Source organism: Microtus pennsylvanicus, chromosome 16 (genome assembly GCF_037038515.1).
Source record: "Microtus pennsylvanicus isolate mMicPen1 chromosome 16, mMicPen1.hap1, whole genome shotgun sequence".
NCBI classification, from domain to species: domain Eukaryota; kingdom Metazoa; phylum Chordata; class Mammalia; order Rodentia; family Cricetidae; genus Microtus; species Microtus pennsylvanicus.
Window position 1 is genome coordinate 37697951 of NC_134594.1, and position 16040 is coordinate 37713990.

Consider the following 16040-nt stretch of genomic DNA (forward strand, 5'->3'; position numbering starts at 1 on the left):
TCTATTCCCACGCCTTCAAATTAGCATGGCAGTAGTTTCAAAGGGATTCTCCCTCCACATACAGCATATTAAACTACTTCATCCAAAGGACATTAGATGTTACGGGTACATCGTGAGCCCCCCCTTCCCCGAAGCTTTAGTCCTCCAGCACATTCCACATTTCATAAATTTTCTTTTTTTTTTTTTTTTTTTTGGTTTTTTCGAGACAGGGTTTCTCGGTGGCTTTGGAGCCTGTCCTGGAACTAGCTCTTGTAGACCAGGCTGGCCTCGAACTCACAGAGATCCGCCTGCCTCTGCCTCCCGAGTGCTGGGATTAAAGGCGTGCGCCACCACCGCCCGGCCACATTTCATAAATTTTAATGCCTGTTTTGTCCTATACTTTCCTTCCCTGTGAGTGTGAAAATGGGGCTGAAGAGATGGCTCAGCAGCTAAGATATAATATTACTCTTCCAAAGGACTGAGTTCGATTCCTACCACCCATGCCAGCTGGTACACGACTCCCTGTTTTCCTGTATGTGCATGTGTTGTGTGTGTGTGTGTGCGCGCGCATGCCTATGCACGCATGGAGACTAGAAGTCAATGTTAGGTGTCTTTGTCAGTCACTCCACTTCATTTTCTGAGACAGAGTCACTCACTCAATCAGCTCACAAAGTAGGATAGACTGATGGGTTAGGAAGCTTCGGTGATCCTCCTAGACAGAACATCAGGAGTGCGTGTATCTATCTAGCTTTTACACGGGTGCTGGGAATGGATCTCGGGTCTTCATGCTTGAACATCAATGACTTTATAGATGGAGCCAGCTTCTCACCATTGGTTATTCACTCTTTTGAAGTTTTTATTATACACTTGTATGTACAATGTGTGTATGCTTGTATATATGTATATGTATGGCATGTGTGTTCCGTGGTGTGGGTGTGGAGGAGGTCAGAGGAAACCTGTAAGAATCAGCTCTCTCTTTCTGTCATGCGCCCCTGGGAACTGAACCCAGGGTGCCAGGTTAGTGACAAGTGTAGCTCTCTCTTTCTGTCATGCGGGCCCTGGGGACTGAACGCAGGGTGCCAGGCTAGTGACAAGTGTTTTTACCATGGAGTCGGTCCTTTGTTTCTTACTCTTAACCACTCGAAGCTAACAGAGCTTGGACCAGACATCATCTTGAATTTTATGTTGTGGAACTAGAGCAAGGATCCATTAGCTCTGAAGGTCACCCTTGGGATAGCTGTAAATTTAATTCTCTATAATTTGGGGATAATCCAGTCCCCATATGAGACTATAATTAAAGATCAAAAAAGAAAGAAGAAAGAAAAGAAAAGAAAAGAAAAGAAAGAAAAGAGAGAAAAAGGAAAGGGAAGGAAAAGCAGAATCCAGTATGCCACAGTGCAATTTACTGGGGGGAGGGTTCTTGACAGTTGTGAAACAGCTGGATTACCACAATTTGAGTCAGAAGGTAGAAGCTATTATATAATGGTTTCACCTAAACCTCTTGGTTGATCTCAAAATAACATCAAGGATGAAGGTAAAGTTACCAAAGCTGATGATGAAAGTCTATTTATACAGCTCTGTACCACTGGAAGGGCTTTTCATCTATCTAGTGTGATGGGGACACTATAGGGGGAAACAGACCAAGGTTTCCCCAGAGACTGTTATGAGGCAGTGGTAAGTCAAGATGACAGCGCACTAATTAACCTGAATCCCTGTATCCTTAAGCTGGCAAGGGGTGCATGTAGGCAGAACAAAAAATGTCTTCCCTAGTCATTGTTTATCCAACTGTACAGTAAGAAGGCGACCATTCTCCATGCTGTGTTTCAAAAGATGAAGGCTGCCACATTTAAGTGGAGCTGTTACTGATTGAACAGTGACCTGTTTTAAGCACTGTTACATTATCTTAGCCGTTACAGCTACATTATTTTCTTAGCTGCCCTTACCAATGTTACAAATGTTATCTGTGCTGTGCCATTTTATTGATGAGGAAGGCAAAGCTCAGAGTGGGTGGGACTCCACAGAGAGAACAGATTTGTGTTCTCAGTGTCTAAAGTACAGTAATGTTCAATAAACATCAGCAGAGTATAAATATGGAAGATTTAATCTTTTGGAATACAGTATGGGCAAAAATTATTTATGATCTGCAATCCTCCCATCCAAAGGAATGGGTCTTATTTTAGAAGAAGCAGAATACTGAATCTTGGTGATAAATGAATTGCTAAGATTCCAGGATAAGTCAAGCCCGTTCTGCCATGAATAGAGGAAAACAATTCTTGCAGCTAAAAGCATTTCTTTGTATGTGAAGTCAAAGCTATGACTGCATGCCAAGCCACTGACAAATACACCTCGAATTCTAGGCTGCCTCTTATCCTCTTAGAAGCTTTCAGAGAAAATTAATGAGTTTATCCGAGAATTGGTTGAAGGAAGTCAATTTTCCCTGAGCTGTTTGATTGCTCACTGCTGCATGGATTAGGGGTTACGGGAGAGGGTCACAGTAGGCAGTGTAGCTCTAGGGCCGGCAAACACGGAGACCTCATCATAAAGCAGGGGAGGAAAATCACTCCACATGAGGGATTAAGGTTTTAATTGGCTTTCTCAGGGCACTCGCAGACTCTATTCAGGAGCTAATTTTGAATTTTAAAGAAATATTTGATGAGTGTAGTCATGGTCATTTAGGGTTCTCTATTTTATAGTCATAAATATTTATTAGACACATTACCAGGATCTAAAAAGCAGACTAATAAATATTTACCGAGAACAGCCGGCTATTAGACTTCTTAGTGCTTCCGACTGTGTTAATTTTGGCTGTGAATGTGCCAATTACTCTGCTTGCTTAGGGACTCTAAACTTGAAAGGGGAAGAATTGCCAGAGTAGTAGGAGTTATTTAAAAACCAACAAGAAAAGGACAGGAAGAAAAGGCAGCCGAGTAGGAACTGGTGACTCAGCCCTCCCTCTTCTGGCTAACATCCTTCCTCCGCTCAGATAGTCTCCCCTCGGCAGAATAGATTTGTTTCCCCTGAACTAGGAGAAAAATGATTCAAAGAAGCAGGGGCTGCGGAGAACCTTGGAATAGCTCCATAGCTGAGCGGTAAGGGAAATGAGCGGGTTGCAGCACCGGCTGTTGTCCATAGGAAGCCTCATCACCCACGTATTACACAAGCGTAGTATCTCAGCCGGGTTTCTATTGCTGTGAAGGGACATCAGGAACACAGCAACTGGGGCTCGCTTACGGTTTCCCAGGTTTAGACCATTATTGTCTGGCGTGCCATGGCAGCATTCAGGCACGTGGTGCTGGAGAAGGAACTGAGAGTTCTACATCTTGATCTGCAAGCAGCAGAAGAGACTTGTGTCCCACACTGGGCACAGCTTGAGCGTATGAGACCTCAAAGCCCACCCCCACAGTGACATGCTTTCTCCAACAAGGCCACACCTCCTAATAGTGCCACTCTCTATGGGCCAAGCATTCAAACACATGAGTCCATGGGGCCATACCCACTCAAACCACCACACATGGTAACTGTGTGAGCTGGGTGTGGTGAGTCACCTCGCTGCATGATTTTGGCTAGAGTTGCTGGTTGCAGGACCCTAAGTCTGGCCTACCACCCCCATTCTTTCTTTGGATTCTGGGATTTACTAAAATTATATTGGCAATTTGTTTTTGTTTTGTTTATTTTTCCTACTAAATAGATCAGGGTCCATTTCTATTGCTTGTAAATAAGAGCATTAAGTGATGGAATAACTAATTGAGGTTTTAAGGAGCTCGTTATTTTCATTGGCACGGTGGCTGAACCTTCATCTCCTGCTGTCTAAACCAGCAAGCCCAGCTCCACAGTCACCAGCCTGCTTCTCCAGCAGCGACCTGGCTGTTCAGTCTGCAGCCTGGTGTGAATTCCGTTCCCACAGGCACGGGCCCTATTGTTCCTGCTAAAGGCAGCTTTAACCAAATCTCTATCATTCTATTTATGAATAAGACTTGAGATTCAAAGTTTGGGGTGAAAACCTGAAAGTACAGAGAGGCTTTCTAGGGGCTGAGTAGCAACTATCTAGCTCTCCTTGCTGGCATCCACGGAAAAAGCTATTGAGTAAGTGGGGCTTCCTGCACCACTGTAAACCCCGCCTTACTACTTCCTGTGTCTCTCTCTGTCTCTCTTGAATGTCCTCTGATGCTCTATGACTGCTTTCTGTCAACTTGCCACTAACACAGCCTCCTGACCCAAGGTTAATTTTATTTAATTAACACATGCAAACTTGGGGTTCATAGTGTGATTGAATATCCCCCAACAAACTGTATTTAGGTCTAACAAAAAAAAAAACTCACGAACTAGATTTGGGGTGCTGTACACCAATTTGAGAGCTCTGTGATAAATTCATAAAGCTGGAGAAGAGAAATTACAAATGGAGCCCATTAGGGGTAGATCCCTAACCCCTGCCAGTTTTTGAAGCAATGTCTTTTTGAAATATCATGTTATTTTTGTCATTATGTTTTACAAAATGCTATATAGTTCAGGGGGAAAGCAGGGTTAGGGTGGGAAAAACTATTCCATAGATCATATTTAGTTTAAAGTCTTTTCCCTGACTTTAGTTTTAGACCAGGTTGGTGCCAACCTCATTCATTATGTAGCCAAGAATGCCCCTGAATTTCTGATTTCTGATTCTTTTAACTCATCAAATGCCTTTCTTTTCTTGTTTCTCTTCCTTCCTTCCCTCCTTCCTTCCTTCCTTTCTTCCTTTTGTTTTGTTTTTTGAGACAGGGTTTCTCCATGTAACAGCTCTGGCTGTCCTGGAACTAGCTCTATAGACCAGGCTCCCTTTGAACTCACAGAGATCCATCTGCCTCTACCTCCTGAGTGTTGCCACCACCCAACTCAAGTGCCTTTCTTATATTAAACTCCATTTATAGTGTGAATCTGATGCTTGAAGAAGGACAGAGAGTGACTGACCTAAGTACAATTATAACATAAATTTATTCTTTTTAATTAAGAAAAGTTGAAATTGAACGTTTTCTTGCATTTGTTTCTTTCTCTCCTTGAGTGTTTTGAATTTTTGTTATATAATCTGAAGAGATGATTCAGTGATTAAGAGCATTGGCTATTCCTGCGGATGGTGTGGGTCTGATTCCCAGCACCCACATGATGGCTCACAGCTATCAGTAACTCCAGTTCCAGGGCATCTGATCTCTTCCTCTGACTGCTGAGAGCCATAGGTATGTACATAGTACACATAACTTACATACAGACAAAACACATATCTACATCAATAAAATAAAAGCAAGGACATATTTAAGAAGGAAAGGGAAACACAAAATACTGACTTGAGAGGACCTAAAGGAAAAAGCAGTATTTGAAATTTTGTTTCTGAAAGACACAAAGAATATTGGGCAGTTATAAAGTGATTTATCCCTATAAGGCACAGCAGCTCGTCTGAGAGACTCTCATGAGAGTCAGAATCTGTTAGAAATACATTTGGGGGGCTGGAGAGATGGCTCAGAGGTTAAGAGCATTGCCTGCTCTTCCAAAGGTCCTGAGTTCAATTCCCAGCAACCACATGGTGGCTCACAACCATCTGTAATGAGGTCTGGTGCCCTCTTCTGGCCTGCAGGCATACACACAGACAGAATATTGTATACATAATAAATAAATATTAAAAAAAATACATTTCGGGGGGGGAGTAGAAAAGCTGGCCACAGTGGCTTAAGGAAATGAAGTCTCTTATCCCTTGACAGAGAGATGATGTAAATGTGGGGAGCCCCAGATCTATGCCTCGGAATAGTGCCACTGCTGAGCCCCCAGTTCTCAGGCCGTGTGCCTTAGCATGCAGGCACTCACCCTCACTACTTCCTGCCTTATCCACATCTCCTGGCTGCCCTTCCTCTGGACATCACATCTGTATTTCAGACTTCAAAAGAGCCAGAAGGACATGGAGCAGTCTAGGCAAAACTCAGTGATTCTAAGCTTTCTTAATGAGACCGGCACGATGATTTTCCTCTAGCCATTTTCTGCTGATCACCATGTCTCGATGAGAAAAAGCATCTCAGATTTGTCTCTCTATAACCGGCTCAGTGAGTTTAATACAATTGCCTTCAGGTGCATCCATTTTGTTACAAACGGCTCATTCTTTATGGCTGAAAAGCATCTCCGTTGTACCCATAAATGACCCTTTCATTACGCACTTCTCTGCTGTTGAACATTTGGATCGATTCCATAGCTTAACTACTGTGGCTGGCCCTGCAGAAAACAGTGGTATGCTATGCGGTGTGGTGTGTTGACTCCAAGCGAATACCAAGGGGTGGCACAGCTCAGTCACGTGACAGATCTAGTTAGCTTAGAACACTGCTTAGCGTAGAAGCTGGAAGGGTTCACATGCTCCCCAGCAGTGTACTTAGGACCCCTTTTGTCTAGGTCCTAGCCATCATTCGTTGTCTGTTTTCTTAATGACTGACATTCTGACTAGGGTGAGATGGAATCTTAATGTAGTTTTGATTCACCTTTCTCTGATTGCTAGTGAGATTGAACTTTTTTTTTTTGCATTGGCCATTTGTATCTCATCTTTTGTGAACTATTTGCTCATCTCATTAGACTATTTCTTGTTTTTATTTCTTGTGTGTTCTAGCTATTAATCTTCTGTCACATTCATAGCTGCAAATATTTTCTCCTATTCTGTAGGCTGCGTGTTCACATGATCAACTGTCTTCTTTGACTATGGAAACTTGACTGTTTTGGGGTCCTCCCATTCATTGACTACTCACCCTTACTCCTGAACTCTTTACCCATGCCTGTACCTCCTCATGTACCCACTATGTTTTCCTCTGTCTCACATTTTACAATAAGGTCTTTGAACCACTTGGAATTGATTTTTGTGCTGGATGCAAAAAGGGAATCTCGCTTCATTCTTCTACACATGATAATCAATTTTCTCTAGCACCATGGTCAAAGAGTTTGTCTTTTTATGGGTGGGTATTTTGGGCATCTCTGTAAAAAGATTCGGGCTGCATTTGTGTAGGCTTACATCTGGATCTTCTTGTGAAAGGTCAGGACTGAGACCATGAACACTGAAAATGAGGACCAGCAAAGGAATCAGCTTATTTGGAACTCAGAGTGCAGAGCCTTTGTTCTTACCCATATTGTATGGTTGTAGGTCTGGTTACAAAATGCTGAGAGCATAAGAAACCAATCTGCTATGTGGGCTTTTTTCTTACTGGACAAAGAGCAGCTTTTTAAATGTTACTAATTGAATCCTTTTTCCAGAAGATAAATGTGAAGAACTTGAGGCCCGGCCAAGGGAATACTTGTTGGAGTGTAACGGCGGTATACTGCCAAAACCCTGCGAGCATCCTCTTGTTTTCCAGGGACGCCTGGCAAGTGCATTATTCAACAAATCTCCTTCATTTCCCCCTTTTTGTTTAGTCATATTTTGTAACGTAATGTTGAATACAGCTGCTCAATGTTGAGTCTTTTCTTGGTATCGGGAGGCTTTCTTCCCCAGACCATTAAAAATAGCAATACCAAACAATCAATGTAAACATTACAGCATAGGAGAAGCTTGCCATCTTAGCTTGATTAAATGAATTGAACTTCCCCAAGCCATCAGCAATACCTTCCAATAATCTGTCACCAGACAGTCCATGCAATTGTTCTGCAAACGTACGATTACTATCAGAGAGTAATTTCAATGTTTCTTGAGTCACATTACCATGATTTAATAATTGTTTTCCAACCTTATCCCAAGGGAACAAGGTCTGATTCAAATGTGCTGAGCTGGGTCACATTCTAATTACATCTTAATGATAACTGTAAGATAACAACTTGATCACCTAACATAACCACAGCTGATTCTAAATTTGTGATTCCAATACGCAGCCTATATCTTTGAGTGTTCGAGTTGTGTCGAGTCCTTGAAAGGAAATAAGTATTGCTGTGCAGAGAACAGGAGGACGAGTAGGAGAGAAGAGAAACACTTCTAATAGTGCCTCCCTTGGGAGGTGTTGTGAAGACCTTGTATGTGAAGAGCTATGTGGGATGAGTGACATACATTTTTCTGAATCAGAATTCCATTTTTTAAAAAATATTTATTTATTATATATACAATATTCTGTGTTCATGTATGCCTGCAGGCCAGAAGAGGGCACCAGACTTCATTACAGATGGTTGTGAGCCATCATGTGGTTGCTGGGAATTGAACTCAGGATCTCTGGAAGAGCAGGCAATGCTCTTAACCTCTGAGCCATCTCTCCAGCCCCAGAATTCCATTTTTAAATATTATGTACATGTTGAATGTTTTGATGAAGGGCTACCCCGGGAGTTGCAGCAGTGGCAGTAATAGCAATATTTCCCAACACATTGGCAATCATTAGTCCAATATATATGATAGAACATAGACATGGAAGGAGATTCTGTCCATGCTTAATCCATCTGTCCAGGCATCAAAACACCAATTTGGGCTCAAAGCACATCAGTGCTCTGAGAGTTCAAACAAACAGGTATGACGAACAATTGGAACAAGATACATATCCTTCAGATTGATTCCAAGTAGTTTTTCCAGTCATAAAGAAATAAAGAAGATGAATACATACCATAATATTCTGAGATACTTATTATATAAAAACAGAACAGCCGGGCGGTGGTGGCGCACGCCTTTAATCCCAGCACTCGGGAGGCAGAGGCAGGCGGATCTCTGTGAGTTCGAGACCAACCTGGTCTACAAGAGCTAGTTCCAGGACAGGCTCCAAAACCACAGAGAAACCCTGTCTAAAAACCAAAAAAAAAAAAACCAGAACAAAGTCTCATTATTAGAAGTATTTTTCTATATATTCCCTCTCCAGGCCCAAATATTACCCAATGGTGACAAGAGGAGATGGATGTTGTGAGGTATTTGTCAGCACTGTCCCTCCAAGACTGGCAATCAAGTGAAATCTTGAATAAGAAGGTGGAGTCCATGTTCAGTTGGCCAGAATAAACCACAGAGTTTCGGATGGATCCAGATTTGAATGGGGAGACACCGGGAAGAATAAGAAGGAGCTTAGAAAGATTTTCAGGCCTTTTTTATCTGGGAAGGTGGAGCGGCAGGGTCAGCTGATTGTTTCCCCATCACTCTGTGGATCTGTTCGGTTTCTACCCCAATATCTCACTCCCGAGTTCCTATTGATAAAAGAATAATTAATACAAATGCTGCATCTAGCACCCAACACTTGGCATTATTAGATCACACTAAGGTGCTCCTGAAAAAAATACAAAGAGGAGATTCTATTAATAACCTAGGATATAGATTTACAAAATTTCAACCACAGAAGGCAAAAAATCAAGAGAGATCCATTACAAACTCTTTTTTTAAAATATTTATTTATTATGTATACAATATTCTTTGTATGTGTCTGCCTTCAGTCCAGAAGAGGGCACCAGACCTCATTACAGATGGTTGTGAGCCACCATGTGGTTCCCAGGAATTGAACTCAGGACCTTTGGAAGATCAGGCAATGCTCTTAACCACTGAGCCATCTCTCCAGCCCCCATTATAAACTCTTAATCATTTTCAAAACTTGCTGGAAGATATTAACTGGCTACAGCCCACAACTGAATTAACAACTCACGAGTTAAGCAATTTATTTCAAACCTTACAAGGTGATAAGAACTTCAATAGTCCAAGAAGATTATCAGTTGAGGCCTAGCGAGAAGTGGCTTTGGTAGAATAGAAACGGCAGGATGCCCGTGTGGATCGCTTGGGTCCGGAGCTGGTTTGTATTCAGGTTATCTGACCTTCTATGCATTCTCCCACAGGAATTCTTATGCAGAGAAAAGATATCTTAGAATGGAAATTTTGCCACACAAACAGAGTAAAAAAAATTAAAGACACAGGAAGGAATATGGAGGGGCTTAGATTCAAGAGCCTTTTCAATCTGGGGAGACGGAGAGGCAGGGCCAGCTGACTGTTTCTCGGTTGCTCTGTGGGACCCCAATATCTGACTCCTGTGTTTTAACTGATGAAAGAATCACTTCTGTAAATGCTTCAGCTGGAGAGGACATCCATCCCACCCCTATGTACTGCTAACCCCTCAGACTCATTATTAAGGGTGGTGACCCTGTAATTACAGAACTGTCTTAATCCTTTGCCTTTCCATTTGGTGCATGCAGAACCTACAGAGCTCTAATTTATGACCCTGCCTTTGAAGAATTAATAAGAACTCGCACCTCTGCTCCTCTACATTTCCCCCAACGTACCCTTCCACTTAACTCTGAGAAAACGGAGTGTGGCAAGGGGGAAAATGAAGTGGAACGAAAGGCTCATTCGTAATATTTCCTTCAACCCCCTTAGCTATTAAAATAACCAGGTTCTTCTTACCTTCATTTTTGGTTCTATTATGAATAGCTGTCCACTAGACACAACTTTAAAACAATGAACTTCACGTCCAGTACAAGTAGGAAGTCCTTCTACTCCTATTTAAAAAGTTTAAACCCTTTTCTTTGGGAACTGTCATGGGGTCCTTTAGTATAAAATGGAATCGTGGGATCCCCAGTGCACTACTTCCTTAAGGGATGGTTGGGAATATAAGCCCAGTAAGAAAAACACCTTGCTTTGCTTACTTGGCTAACATGGCCAAGAACAAGGTTTCAGGTGCTTTATTTTGCCCCAGACGAAGAACTATCTCTTCTCCTTTGTTGGCTAATATTTGCAGCTGCCCCCAGGTAGGAAAGGAACAATTCACTGTGGAAGGTAATGCTTTCACAAGGCTTCTGTTGGAGTCCTTAGGTCTGTTATGTATAGGAGCTTATCATTGCAAATAAGACTGCTTGGATTTCTTTCTTTCTTCTTTGTATTCCTTATATTATGTCTCTTGTTTTTACCAGTCTAGCTAAAACTTCCAGTACTATACCGAGAATGGAGAAAATAGACACTCTTGTCTGCTTTAGTAGACATTAAGCATATCTTTTAAAAAGTAACTATAATTTATGTTGCAGTAAATTTCAGTATTTATTATGAGTATATAAAACATACATAACTTATGGAGCTGAAGAAATGGCCCAGCCATTAAGATCATTGCTACTCTTTCAGAGGACCAGAGTTCGATTCTCAGCTCCCATGTTGGGCAGCTTAAAGCCACCTGTAACTCTGGCTCCAGGGGATCTGACACTTTCTTCTGACTTCTTCTTTCATATACATAGAATACACACTTACACAGACACATATACATACACATACAAATACATCTCAGTAATTTTTGTATGTTTTCTCTTGTATCTTAGCAGATATCTTGTTGAGTTCACTTACTCATTCTAGGAACTTTTCTTGGGATTTCCTCTCTCCTGGCAGAGAGTGCTCTCTCCTGGCAGAGAGTGCACAGAATTTGTGCCTGCTGTTTTTTTAAACATGTGGTATTTTTCTCCAGTGAAATGATTTGGACCTGGTGGTTTGGAGGTGGGAATGGGAAGATTTTTCAAGTTTCACATTTCAGGTCCTTCGTAGTGAATGAGTGACTCAAGTACTTTTACATTAAGAGAGTATTGCTGGTTGGTGGATTTAAGGAAATGGTCTATTGCATTCAAGTTGTTGAATTTATATATGTAGATTCATTATAGATTTCCCTCATTAGTATGAAATTTTGCCAGTTCCTTATGTATCTCCTTCTGAAGCCGTTCCAAAGCATTACAGATGTTAATTTTTGTTTCTTTGTCTCAGAGCCTATGGACCACTACAAATGGACTGGTGATCTGCTTTTGCCGAACTCTACTGATAATTCCTGGAAACTGTTTCTGTTTTCCCTTTTTTTAGTTTATTTCCTTCAGTAACATCTTCAGAAGGACACGACTTTGAGTCTCTCCTCAGATCCTACAGAACTGGAACCGTAGATGGCTGAGCCGTGGGTGCTGGAAACTGAATCCAGGCCTCTGGAAGAACAGGGCTTTTAAACTGCGAGCCAGCCCTCCAGGCCCTAGATCGAGCTTTTTAAGGATATATGACGGGGGGGGGGATGGGGGGGGGTGAAAGCCTCAGTGACTACATCACCCAAGCTGCACCATTTCCTGCCAGCTCGCCCCGCCTCCCACACCCTCCCCCTCTACAGGCCCCGCCCTTTGCTCCACGTGTATTTTTGATTTTTGACCCGCCCACTCGCCCCTTTCACCGGCGTCCTTCTGCACACGGGATTTCCGGTCCTCCTCTCGCGACATCTTCCCAGTGGCGTGGCCAGCTGAGGTAACTGTGAGGGATCCCGGGGCGGGCGGAGCTGACGGCTGAGCTTGTGCCTCCGCTCGTCAGGCAGGAGCCGGTACCTTCTGGGGTCGCGGTGCGGCTCCTGGCGCCGGCCGTGGGCAGAGGAGGGAGCGGGCCGGGAGGTGCAGGCCGGCCGCGAGCGGACCGCGTGGGTGCTGCGGGGCGGGGAGGGGCGGCGGCCGGACCCACGCGGGGCCGCGGCTGGCGGCCTGGGGTCGTGGGTGCCGGGCGCCTTGGGGTCCCGGAGCTGCCCCGCTCGGGAGACGCCCCGGGGTGCAAAGCTCACCGGTCCTCCCCTTCCTTTGATAGATCCGGAGCGATGGAGTATATGACAGAACCCGCTGACCGCAGCCCGGGACACATGTGAGTTGCGAGCCCCGGAAAACTTCCTGAGGAAACTTTCAGTGGCAGGAGCCCTTTTCTCAATTGGGAAAAAAAAATGAAGTTTTAATCCCTTAAGAAATCTAGTTATTTAGTTCATTTTAAGTTCGGTCTAGAGAATGCATGCTTCGAGAAGGGCTTTACTAGACATCTGCTGGAGAGACAGTGCGCTGCGTAGTCATTCTCCACACGTGGATATTTTCATTTATAACTCGGAACTTCCGACATACGAGCCACACGCTAAGTGCTCACATATGGAAGTTTTTTTTTTTTTACTCTTTTTTCCCCAACCTTTTTTTTTTTTTAAGATTTTATTTATTTATTATGTATGTATACAACAGTCTGCCTCCATGAATGCCTGCAGGCCAGACGAGGGTGCCAGATCTCATTACAGACGGTTGTGAGCCATCATGTGGTTGCTGGGAATTGAACTCAGGTCCTCTAGAAGAACAGTTAACTCTTAACCGCTGAGCCATCTCTCCAGCCCTCACATATGGAAGTTTATTATACTTTTTAAAATATATTTTACCCCTGGAAGTTAATTATATTTTTCTTTTGGGCAACAATGTCAGTGGTTAACAACCTTTATTTTTTTTTTTAAATTTTTAATTGCTTCAGATAGAGCCCTACTGTGTAGCCCCAGTTGGCAGGAAATTCGCGCTGTAGCCAGGACAGACTTTGAGGACCTGTCCCTCCCTCCTTAGCCTCCCAAATGCTGAAATTACATCGAGCCCAGTTCACAAAACTTTTCTGCGTCCAGTCCACTAGAGTTATACTCCTGTCTAGAGCTTCAGTAGACGTAGGTGCTCTTCCTGTCCTGTAGTTTAGTGTAGTTTTCTTTTTAAAATTAATTTTTAACATAAAAAGTAATGGTTTCATTATGACATTTTGATGTATAGTGTGTGTATATGAGTACACATATATTTAACATTGTTCAGGGCTCATATTTCCCTTACCACTGTGCTTCACCGCCCCCCCACCCCCTCCCTTCCTGTAATAATCTCCTTTCTGTTTTCATGTTATATGTACGTTTTCCTTTACCGTGAGTCCCAGTAACTGAACTGTTTCTAATGTGGAGATCGTGCTCAGAATAACAACATCTGTGTAGTCCGATGTGTCCTAAACTGGTCAGTGTTTACAAGATTAAAGAGAAACTGCTCTTCCATGCTCTGTTTGTCTTGTTGTTTCTTTGTTTGCTGTTGAGACTGTCACCATGTTAAGTCCTGGCTGTCCTGGAACTCGGAGATCTGCCTGTTTCTGCCTCCTAGGTGCTGTGACTAAGGTGCTCACCACCACACTGGGCTGTCTTATATTGTTCACATGGAATGTGCCTCGGTGTTTGCCACTGATGTTATGCTATTTGCATTGCTAATCTTTTTTATTCTTTTCCGGCTTTGAAGAAGGGATGATGAAGGACAGCATTTCTATCACTGCCTGAAGTTCTATCACACAGTGCCATGCTTTTGGCATTCTCAGAATTGTAGCTCTCCTTGGTCCAGGGCTCTTCTTCACTCTGTTTTTAAGGTTGCTTTATTTCTGCCTTAGGGTGCCAGCCTTCCATGCCCCACCCCCATTTGAAACAGCGCCTCATTATAGAGTTCTGACTGGCCTGGGACTCACAGATTAGTGTTCCCTGATTCTTGATTGTTAAGATTAAAGGGGGTTCCCACCATGCTCAGTTTGTCTTTTTTGTTTGTTTGTTTGTTTGTTTTTTAAGTTGCGTTAATGTGCATGAGTGTGTGTATGTGTGTGTATCATGTGCGTGCAGGAGCCCACAGAGATCAGAAGAGGGGTTGAATATCCTGGAGCTGGAGTTACAGATGGTTGTGAACTACTACTTGGGTGCTAGAAATCGATCTTGGGTCTCTGGTTTGGTAGGGTTTTATACATACATACATACATACACATATGTGTATATATATAATTTTATTTAACTGGTGAATTTATAAAATCTAATTGGAAATTTTTTTGCTTTATTTTCTCAAGCTTGTGCTGTGAGTGTGGCGTTCCAATTAGTCCAAATCCTGCCAATGTTTGTGTGGCCTGTTTACGAAGTAAAGTTGACATCAGCCAAGGTGTTCCAAAGCAGGTCTCCATTTCTTTCTGCAAACAGTGCCAAAGGTATAGTATAGTACATTAGTTGTTTAGCTTTCTTAAGTTTTTACTCATGCAGAGAGAGAGCCCCTGTGCTGAGAATACACCAAAGTACACAGAAGGAAGCCTGTGCAATTGGGATTTAACTTCTACTTAGGTTGATGGTACTAAGGATTTAATAATTTGCAACTTTATAGTGTGTGTTCTACGGTCCTACTCATCTGGTAAAGATGATAAAGGTATTTGTATAAATAGCATTTTGACTTCTGAGAGTTGATATTTCATTCGTCTTTGGTTTCATTCTCTTAGTTGTTGGTGTAAGCTATTTACATCTGGTGGTCCATTGAGAGACACAAAACTTGCTGGTGAATATGAAATTTTCTTTTCTTTTTTTTTTTTTTTTGGTTTTTCGAGACAGGGTTTCTCTGTGGTTTTGGAGCCTGTCCTGGAACTAGCTCTTGTAGACCAGGCTGGTCTCGAACTCACAGAGATCCGCCTGCCTCTGCCTCCCGAGTGCTGGGATTAAAGGCGTGCACCACCACCGCCCGGCTGAATATGAAAATTATATGCCTGTATTTTCCCAAATAGCACTTGGCTTTGTTTATATGGAGATTGTCTGGACCTTCCCAAGAATTCAAAATGTGTCTCCCCAGAATAATATCTCTGTGTGCACATATATAAGTCCATGTACTTAGTGTATTATCTCAGGCAGTTTACAGTGTTGAAGCCTGATAATGAGGCTGCTGATTTGTTATAAATGTTTAGTATTAGACAACAAATTGGGACACCTACTTTATCTTGGATTTCTTACCAACTAGTTTTCTGTACGGCTTAGATATAGTCTCTCTAAGTCTGAACTTTCTCATGAGAATGAAGGGATTGTATTAGATGATAGGTAATATTTGAAAGTATTATAAACATGGTTTTTATTGAACCTTGAAATGTGTGCCCCCAAGCTTGGCTAACTAAGGCTTATTATGAAAATTTGTTTTTCAGCTTAAAAATTGAAATAGAATTTGGTGTCGAACTGTTGTTGATACACAGTGCTGTGCTGTTTCTATTTTTTTGTCTGTAAGAAATTAACATTTCTTAAACATTTTAGAAGTAAAAAATAAACAATTTTAGTGTAGTTTTTTGTTGATTTTTATGTCTTTGTCAGTATAGCTTCTAGGAAATTTTGGGCATTTTGCCGTCCTTATTGGAACTTGTAAAAATTTTATTTTTATTTTATTGGTGTATGTGTGGGCATATGCATAAGAGTGCAATGCCCTGAAGGCCAGGGGCATTGAATCTCCTTAGAGCTAGACTTGCAGGCATTTGTGAGCTGCCAGTATTGAATGCTGGAAACCCAGCTTGAGTCTTCTTAACTACTGAGCCGTCTCTC

The 16040-nt window shown here is 42.4% G+C and overlaps 1 protein-coding gene across 8 annotated transcripts in view; it reads left to right on the forward strand.

Annotated features, from left to right (window-relative positions):
* The first annotated feature begins 11793 nt into the window (after positions 1–11793).
* The window catches only part of Nmd3 (NMD3 ribosome export adaptor), a 79450-nt gene continuing 75203 nt past the window's right edge, over positions 11794–16040 (forward strand). For 4 of the 8 annotated variants that reach the window (XM_075951027.1, XM_075951026.1, XM_075951025.1 and 1 more), the window contains exons 1-3: positions 12134–12226; positions 12491–12544; positions 14549–14683. In XM_075951027.1, coding sequence (XP_075807142.1) covers positions 12501–12544; positions 14549–14683 — 179 coding nt within the window. In that variant the 5' untranslated portion in view covers positions 12134–12226; positions 12491–12500. Of the gene's footprint in view, positions 12330–12490; positions 12545–14548; positions 14684–16040 lie in introns of those variants that run through there. The other 4 variants (XM_075951021.1, XM_075951023.1, XM_075951024.1 and 1 more) reach the window with 4 other exon arrangements.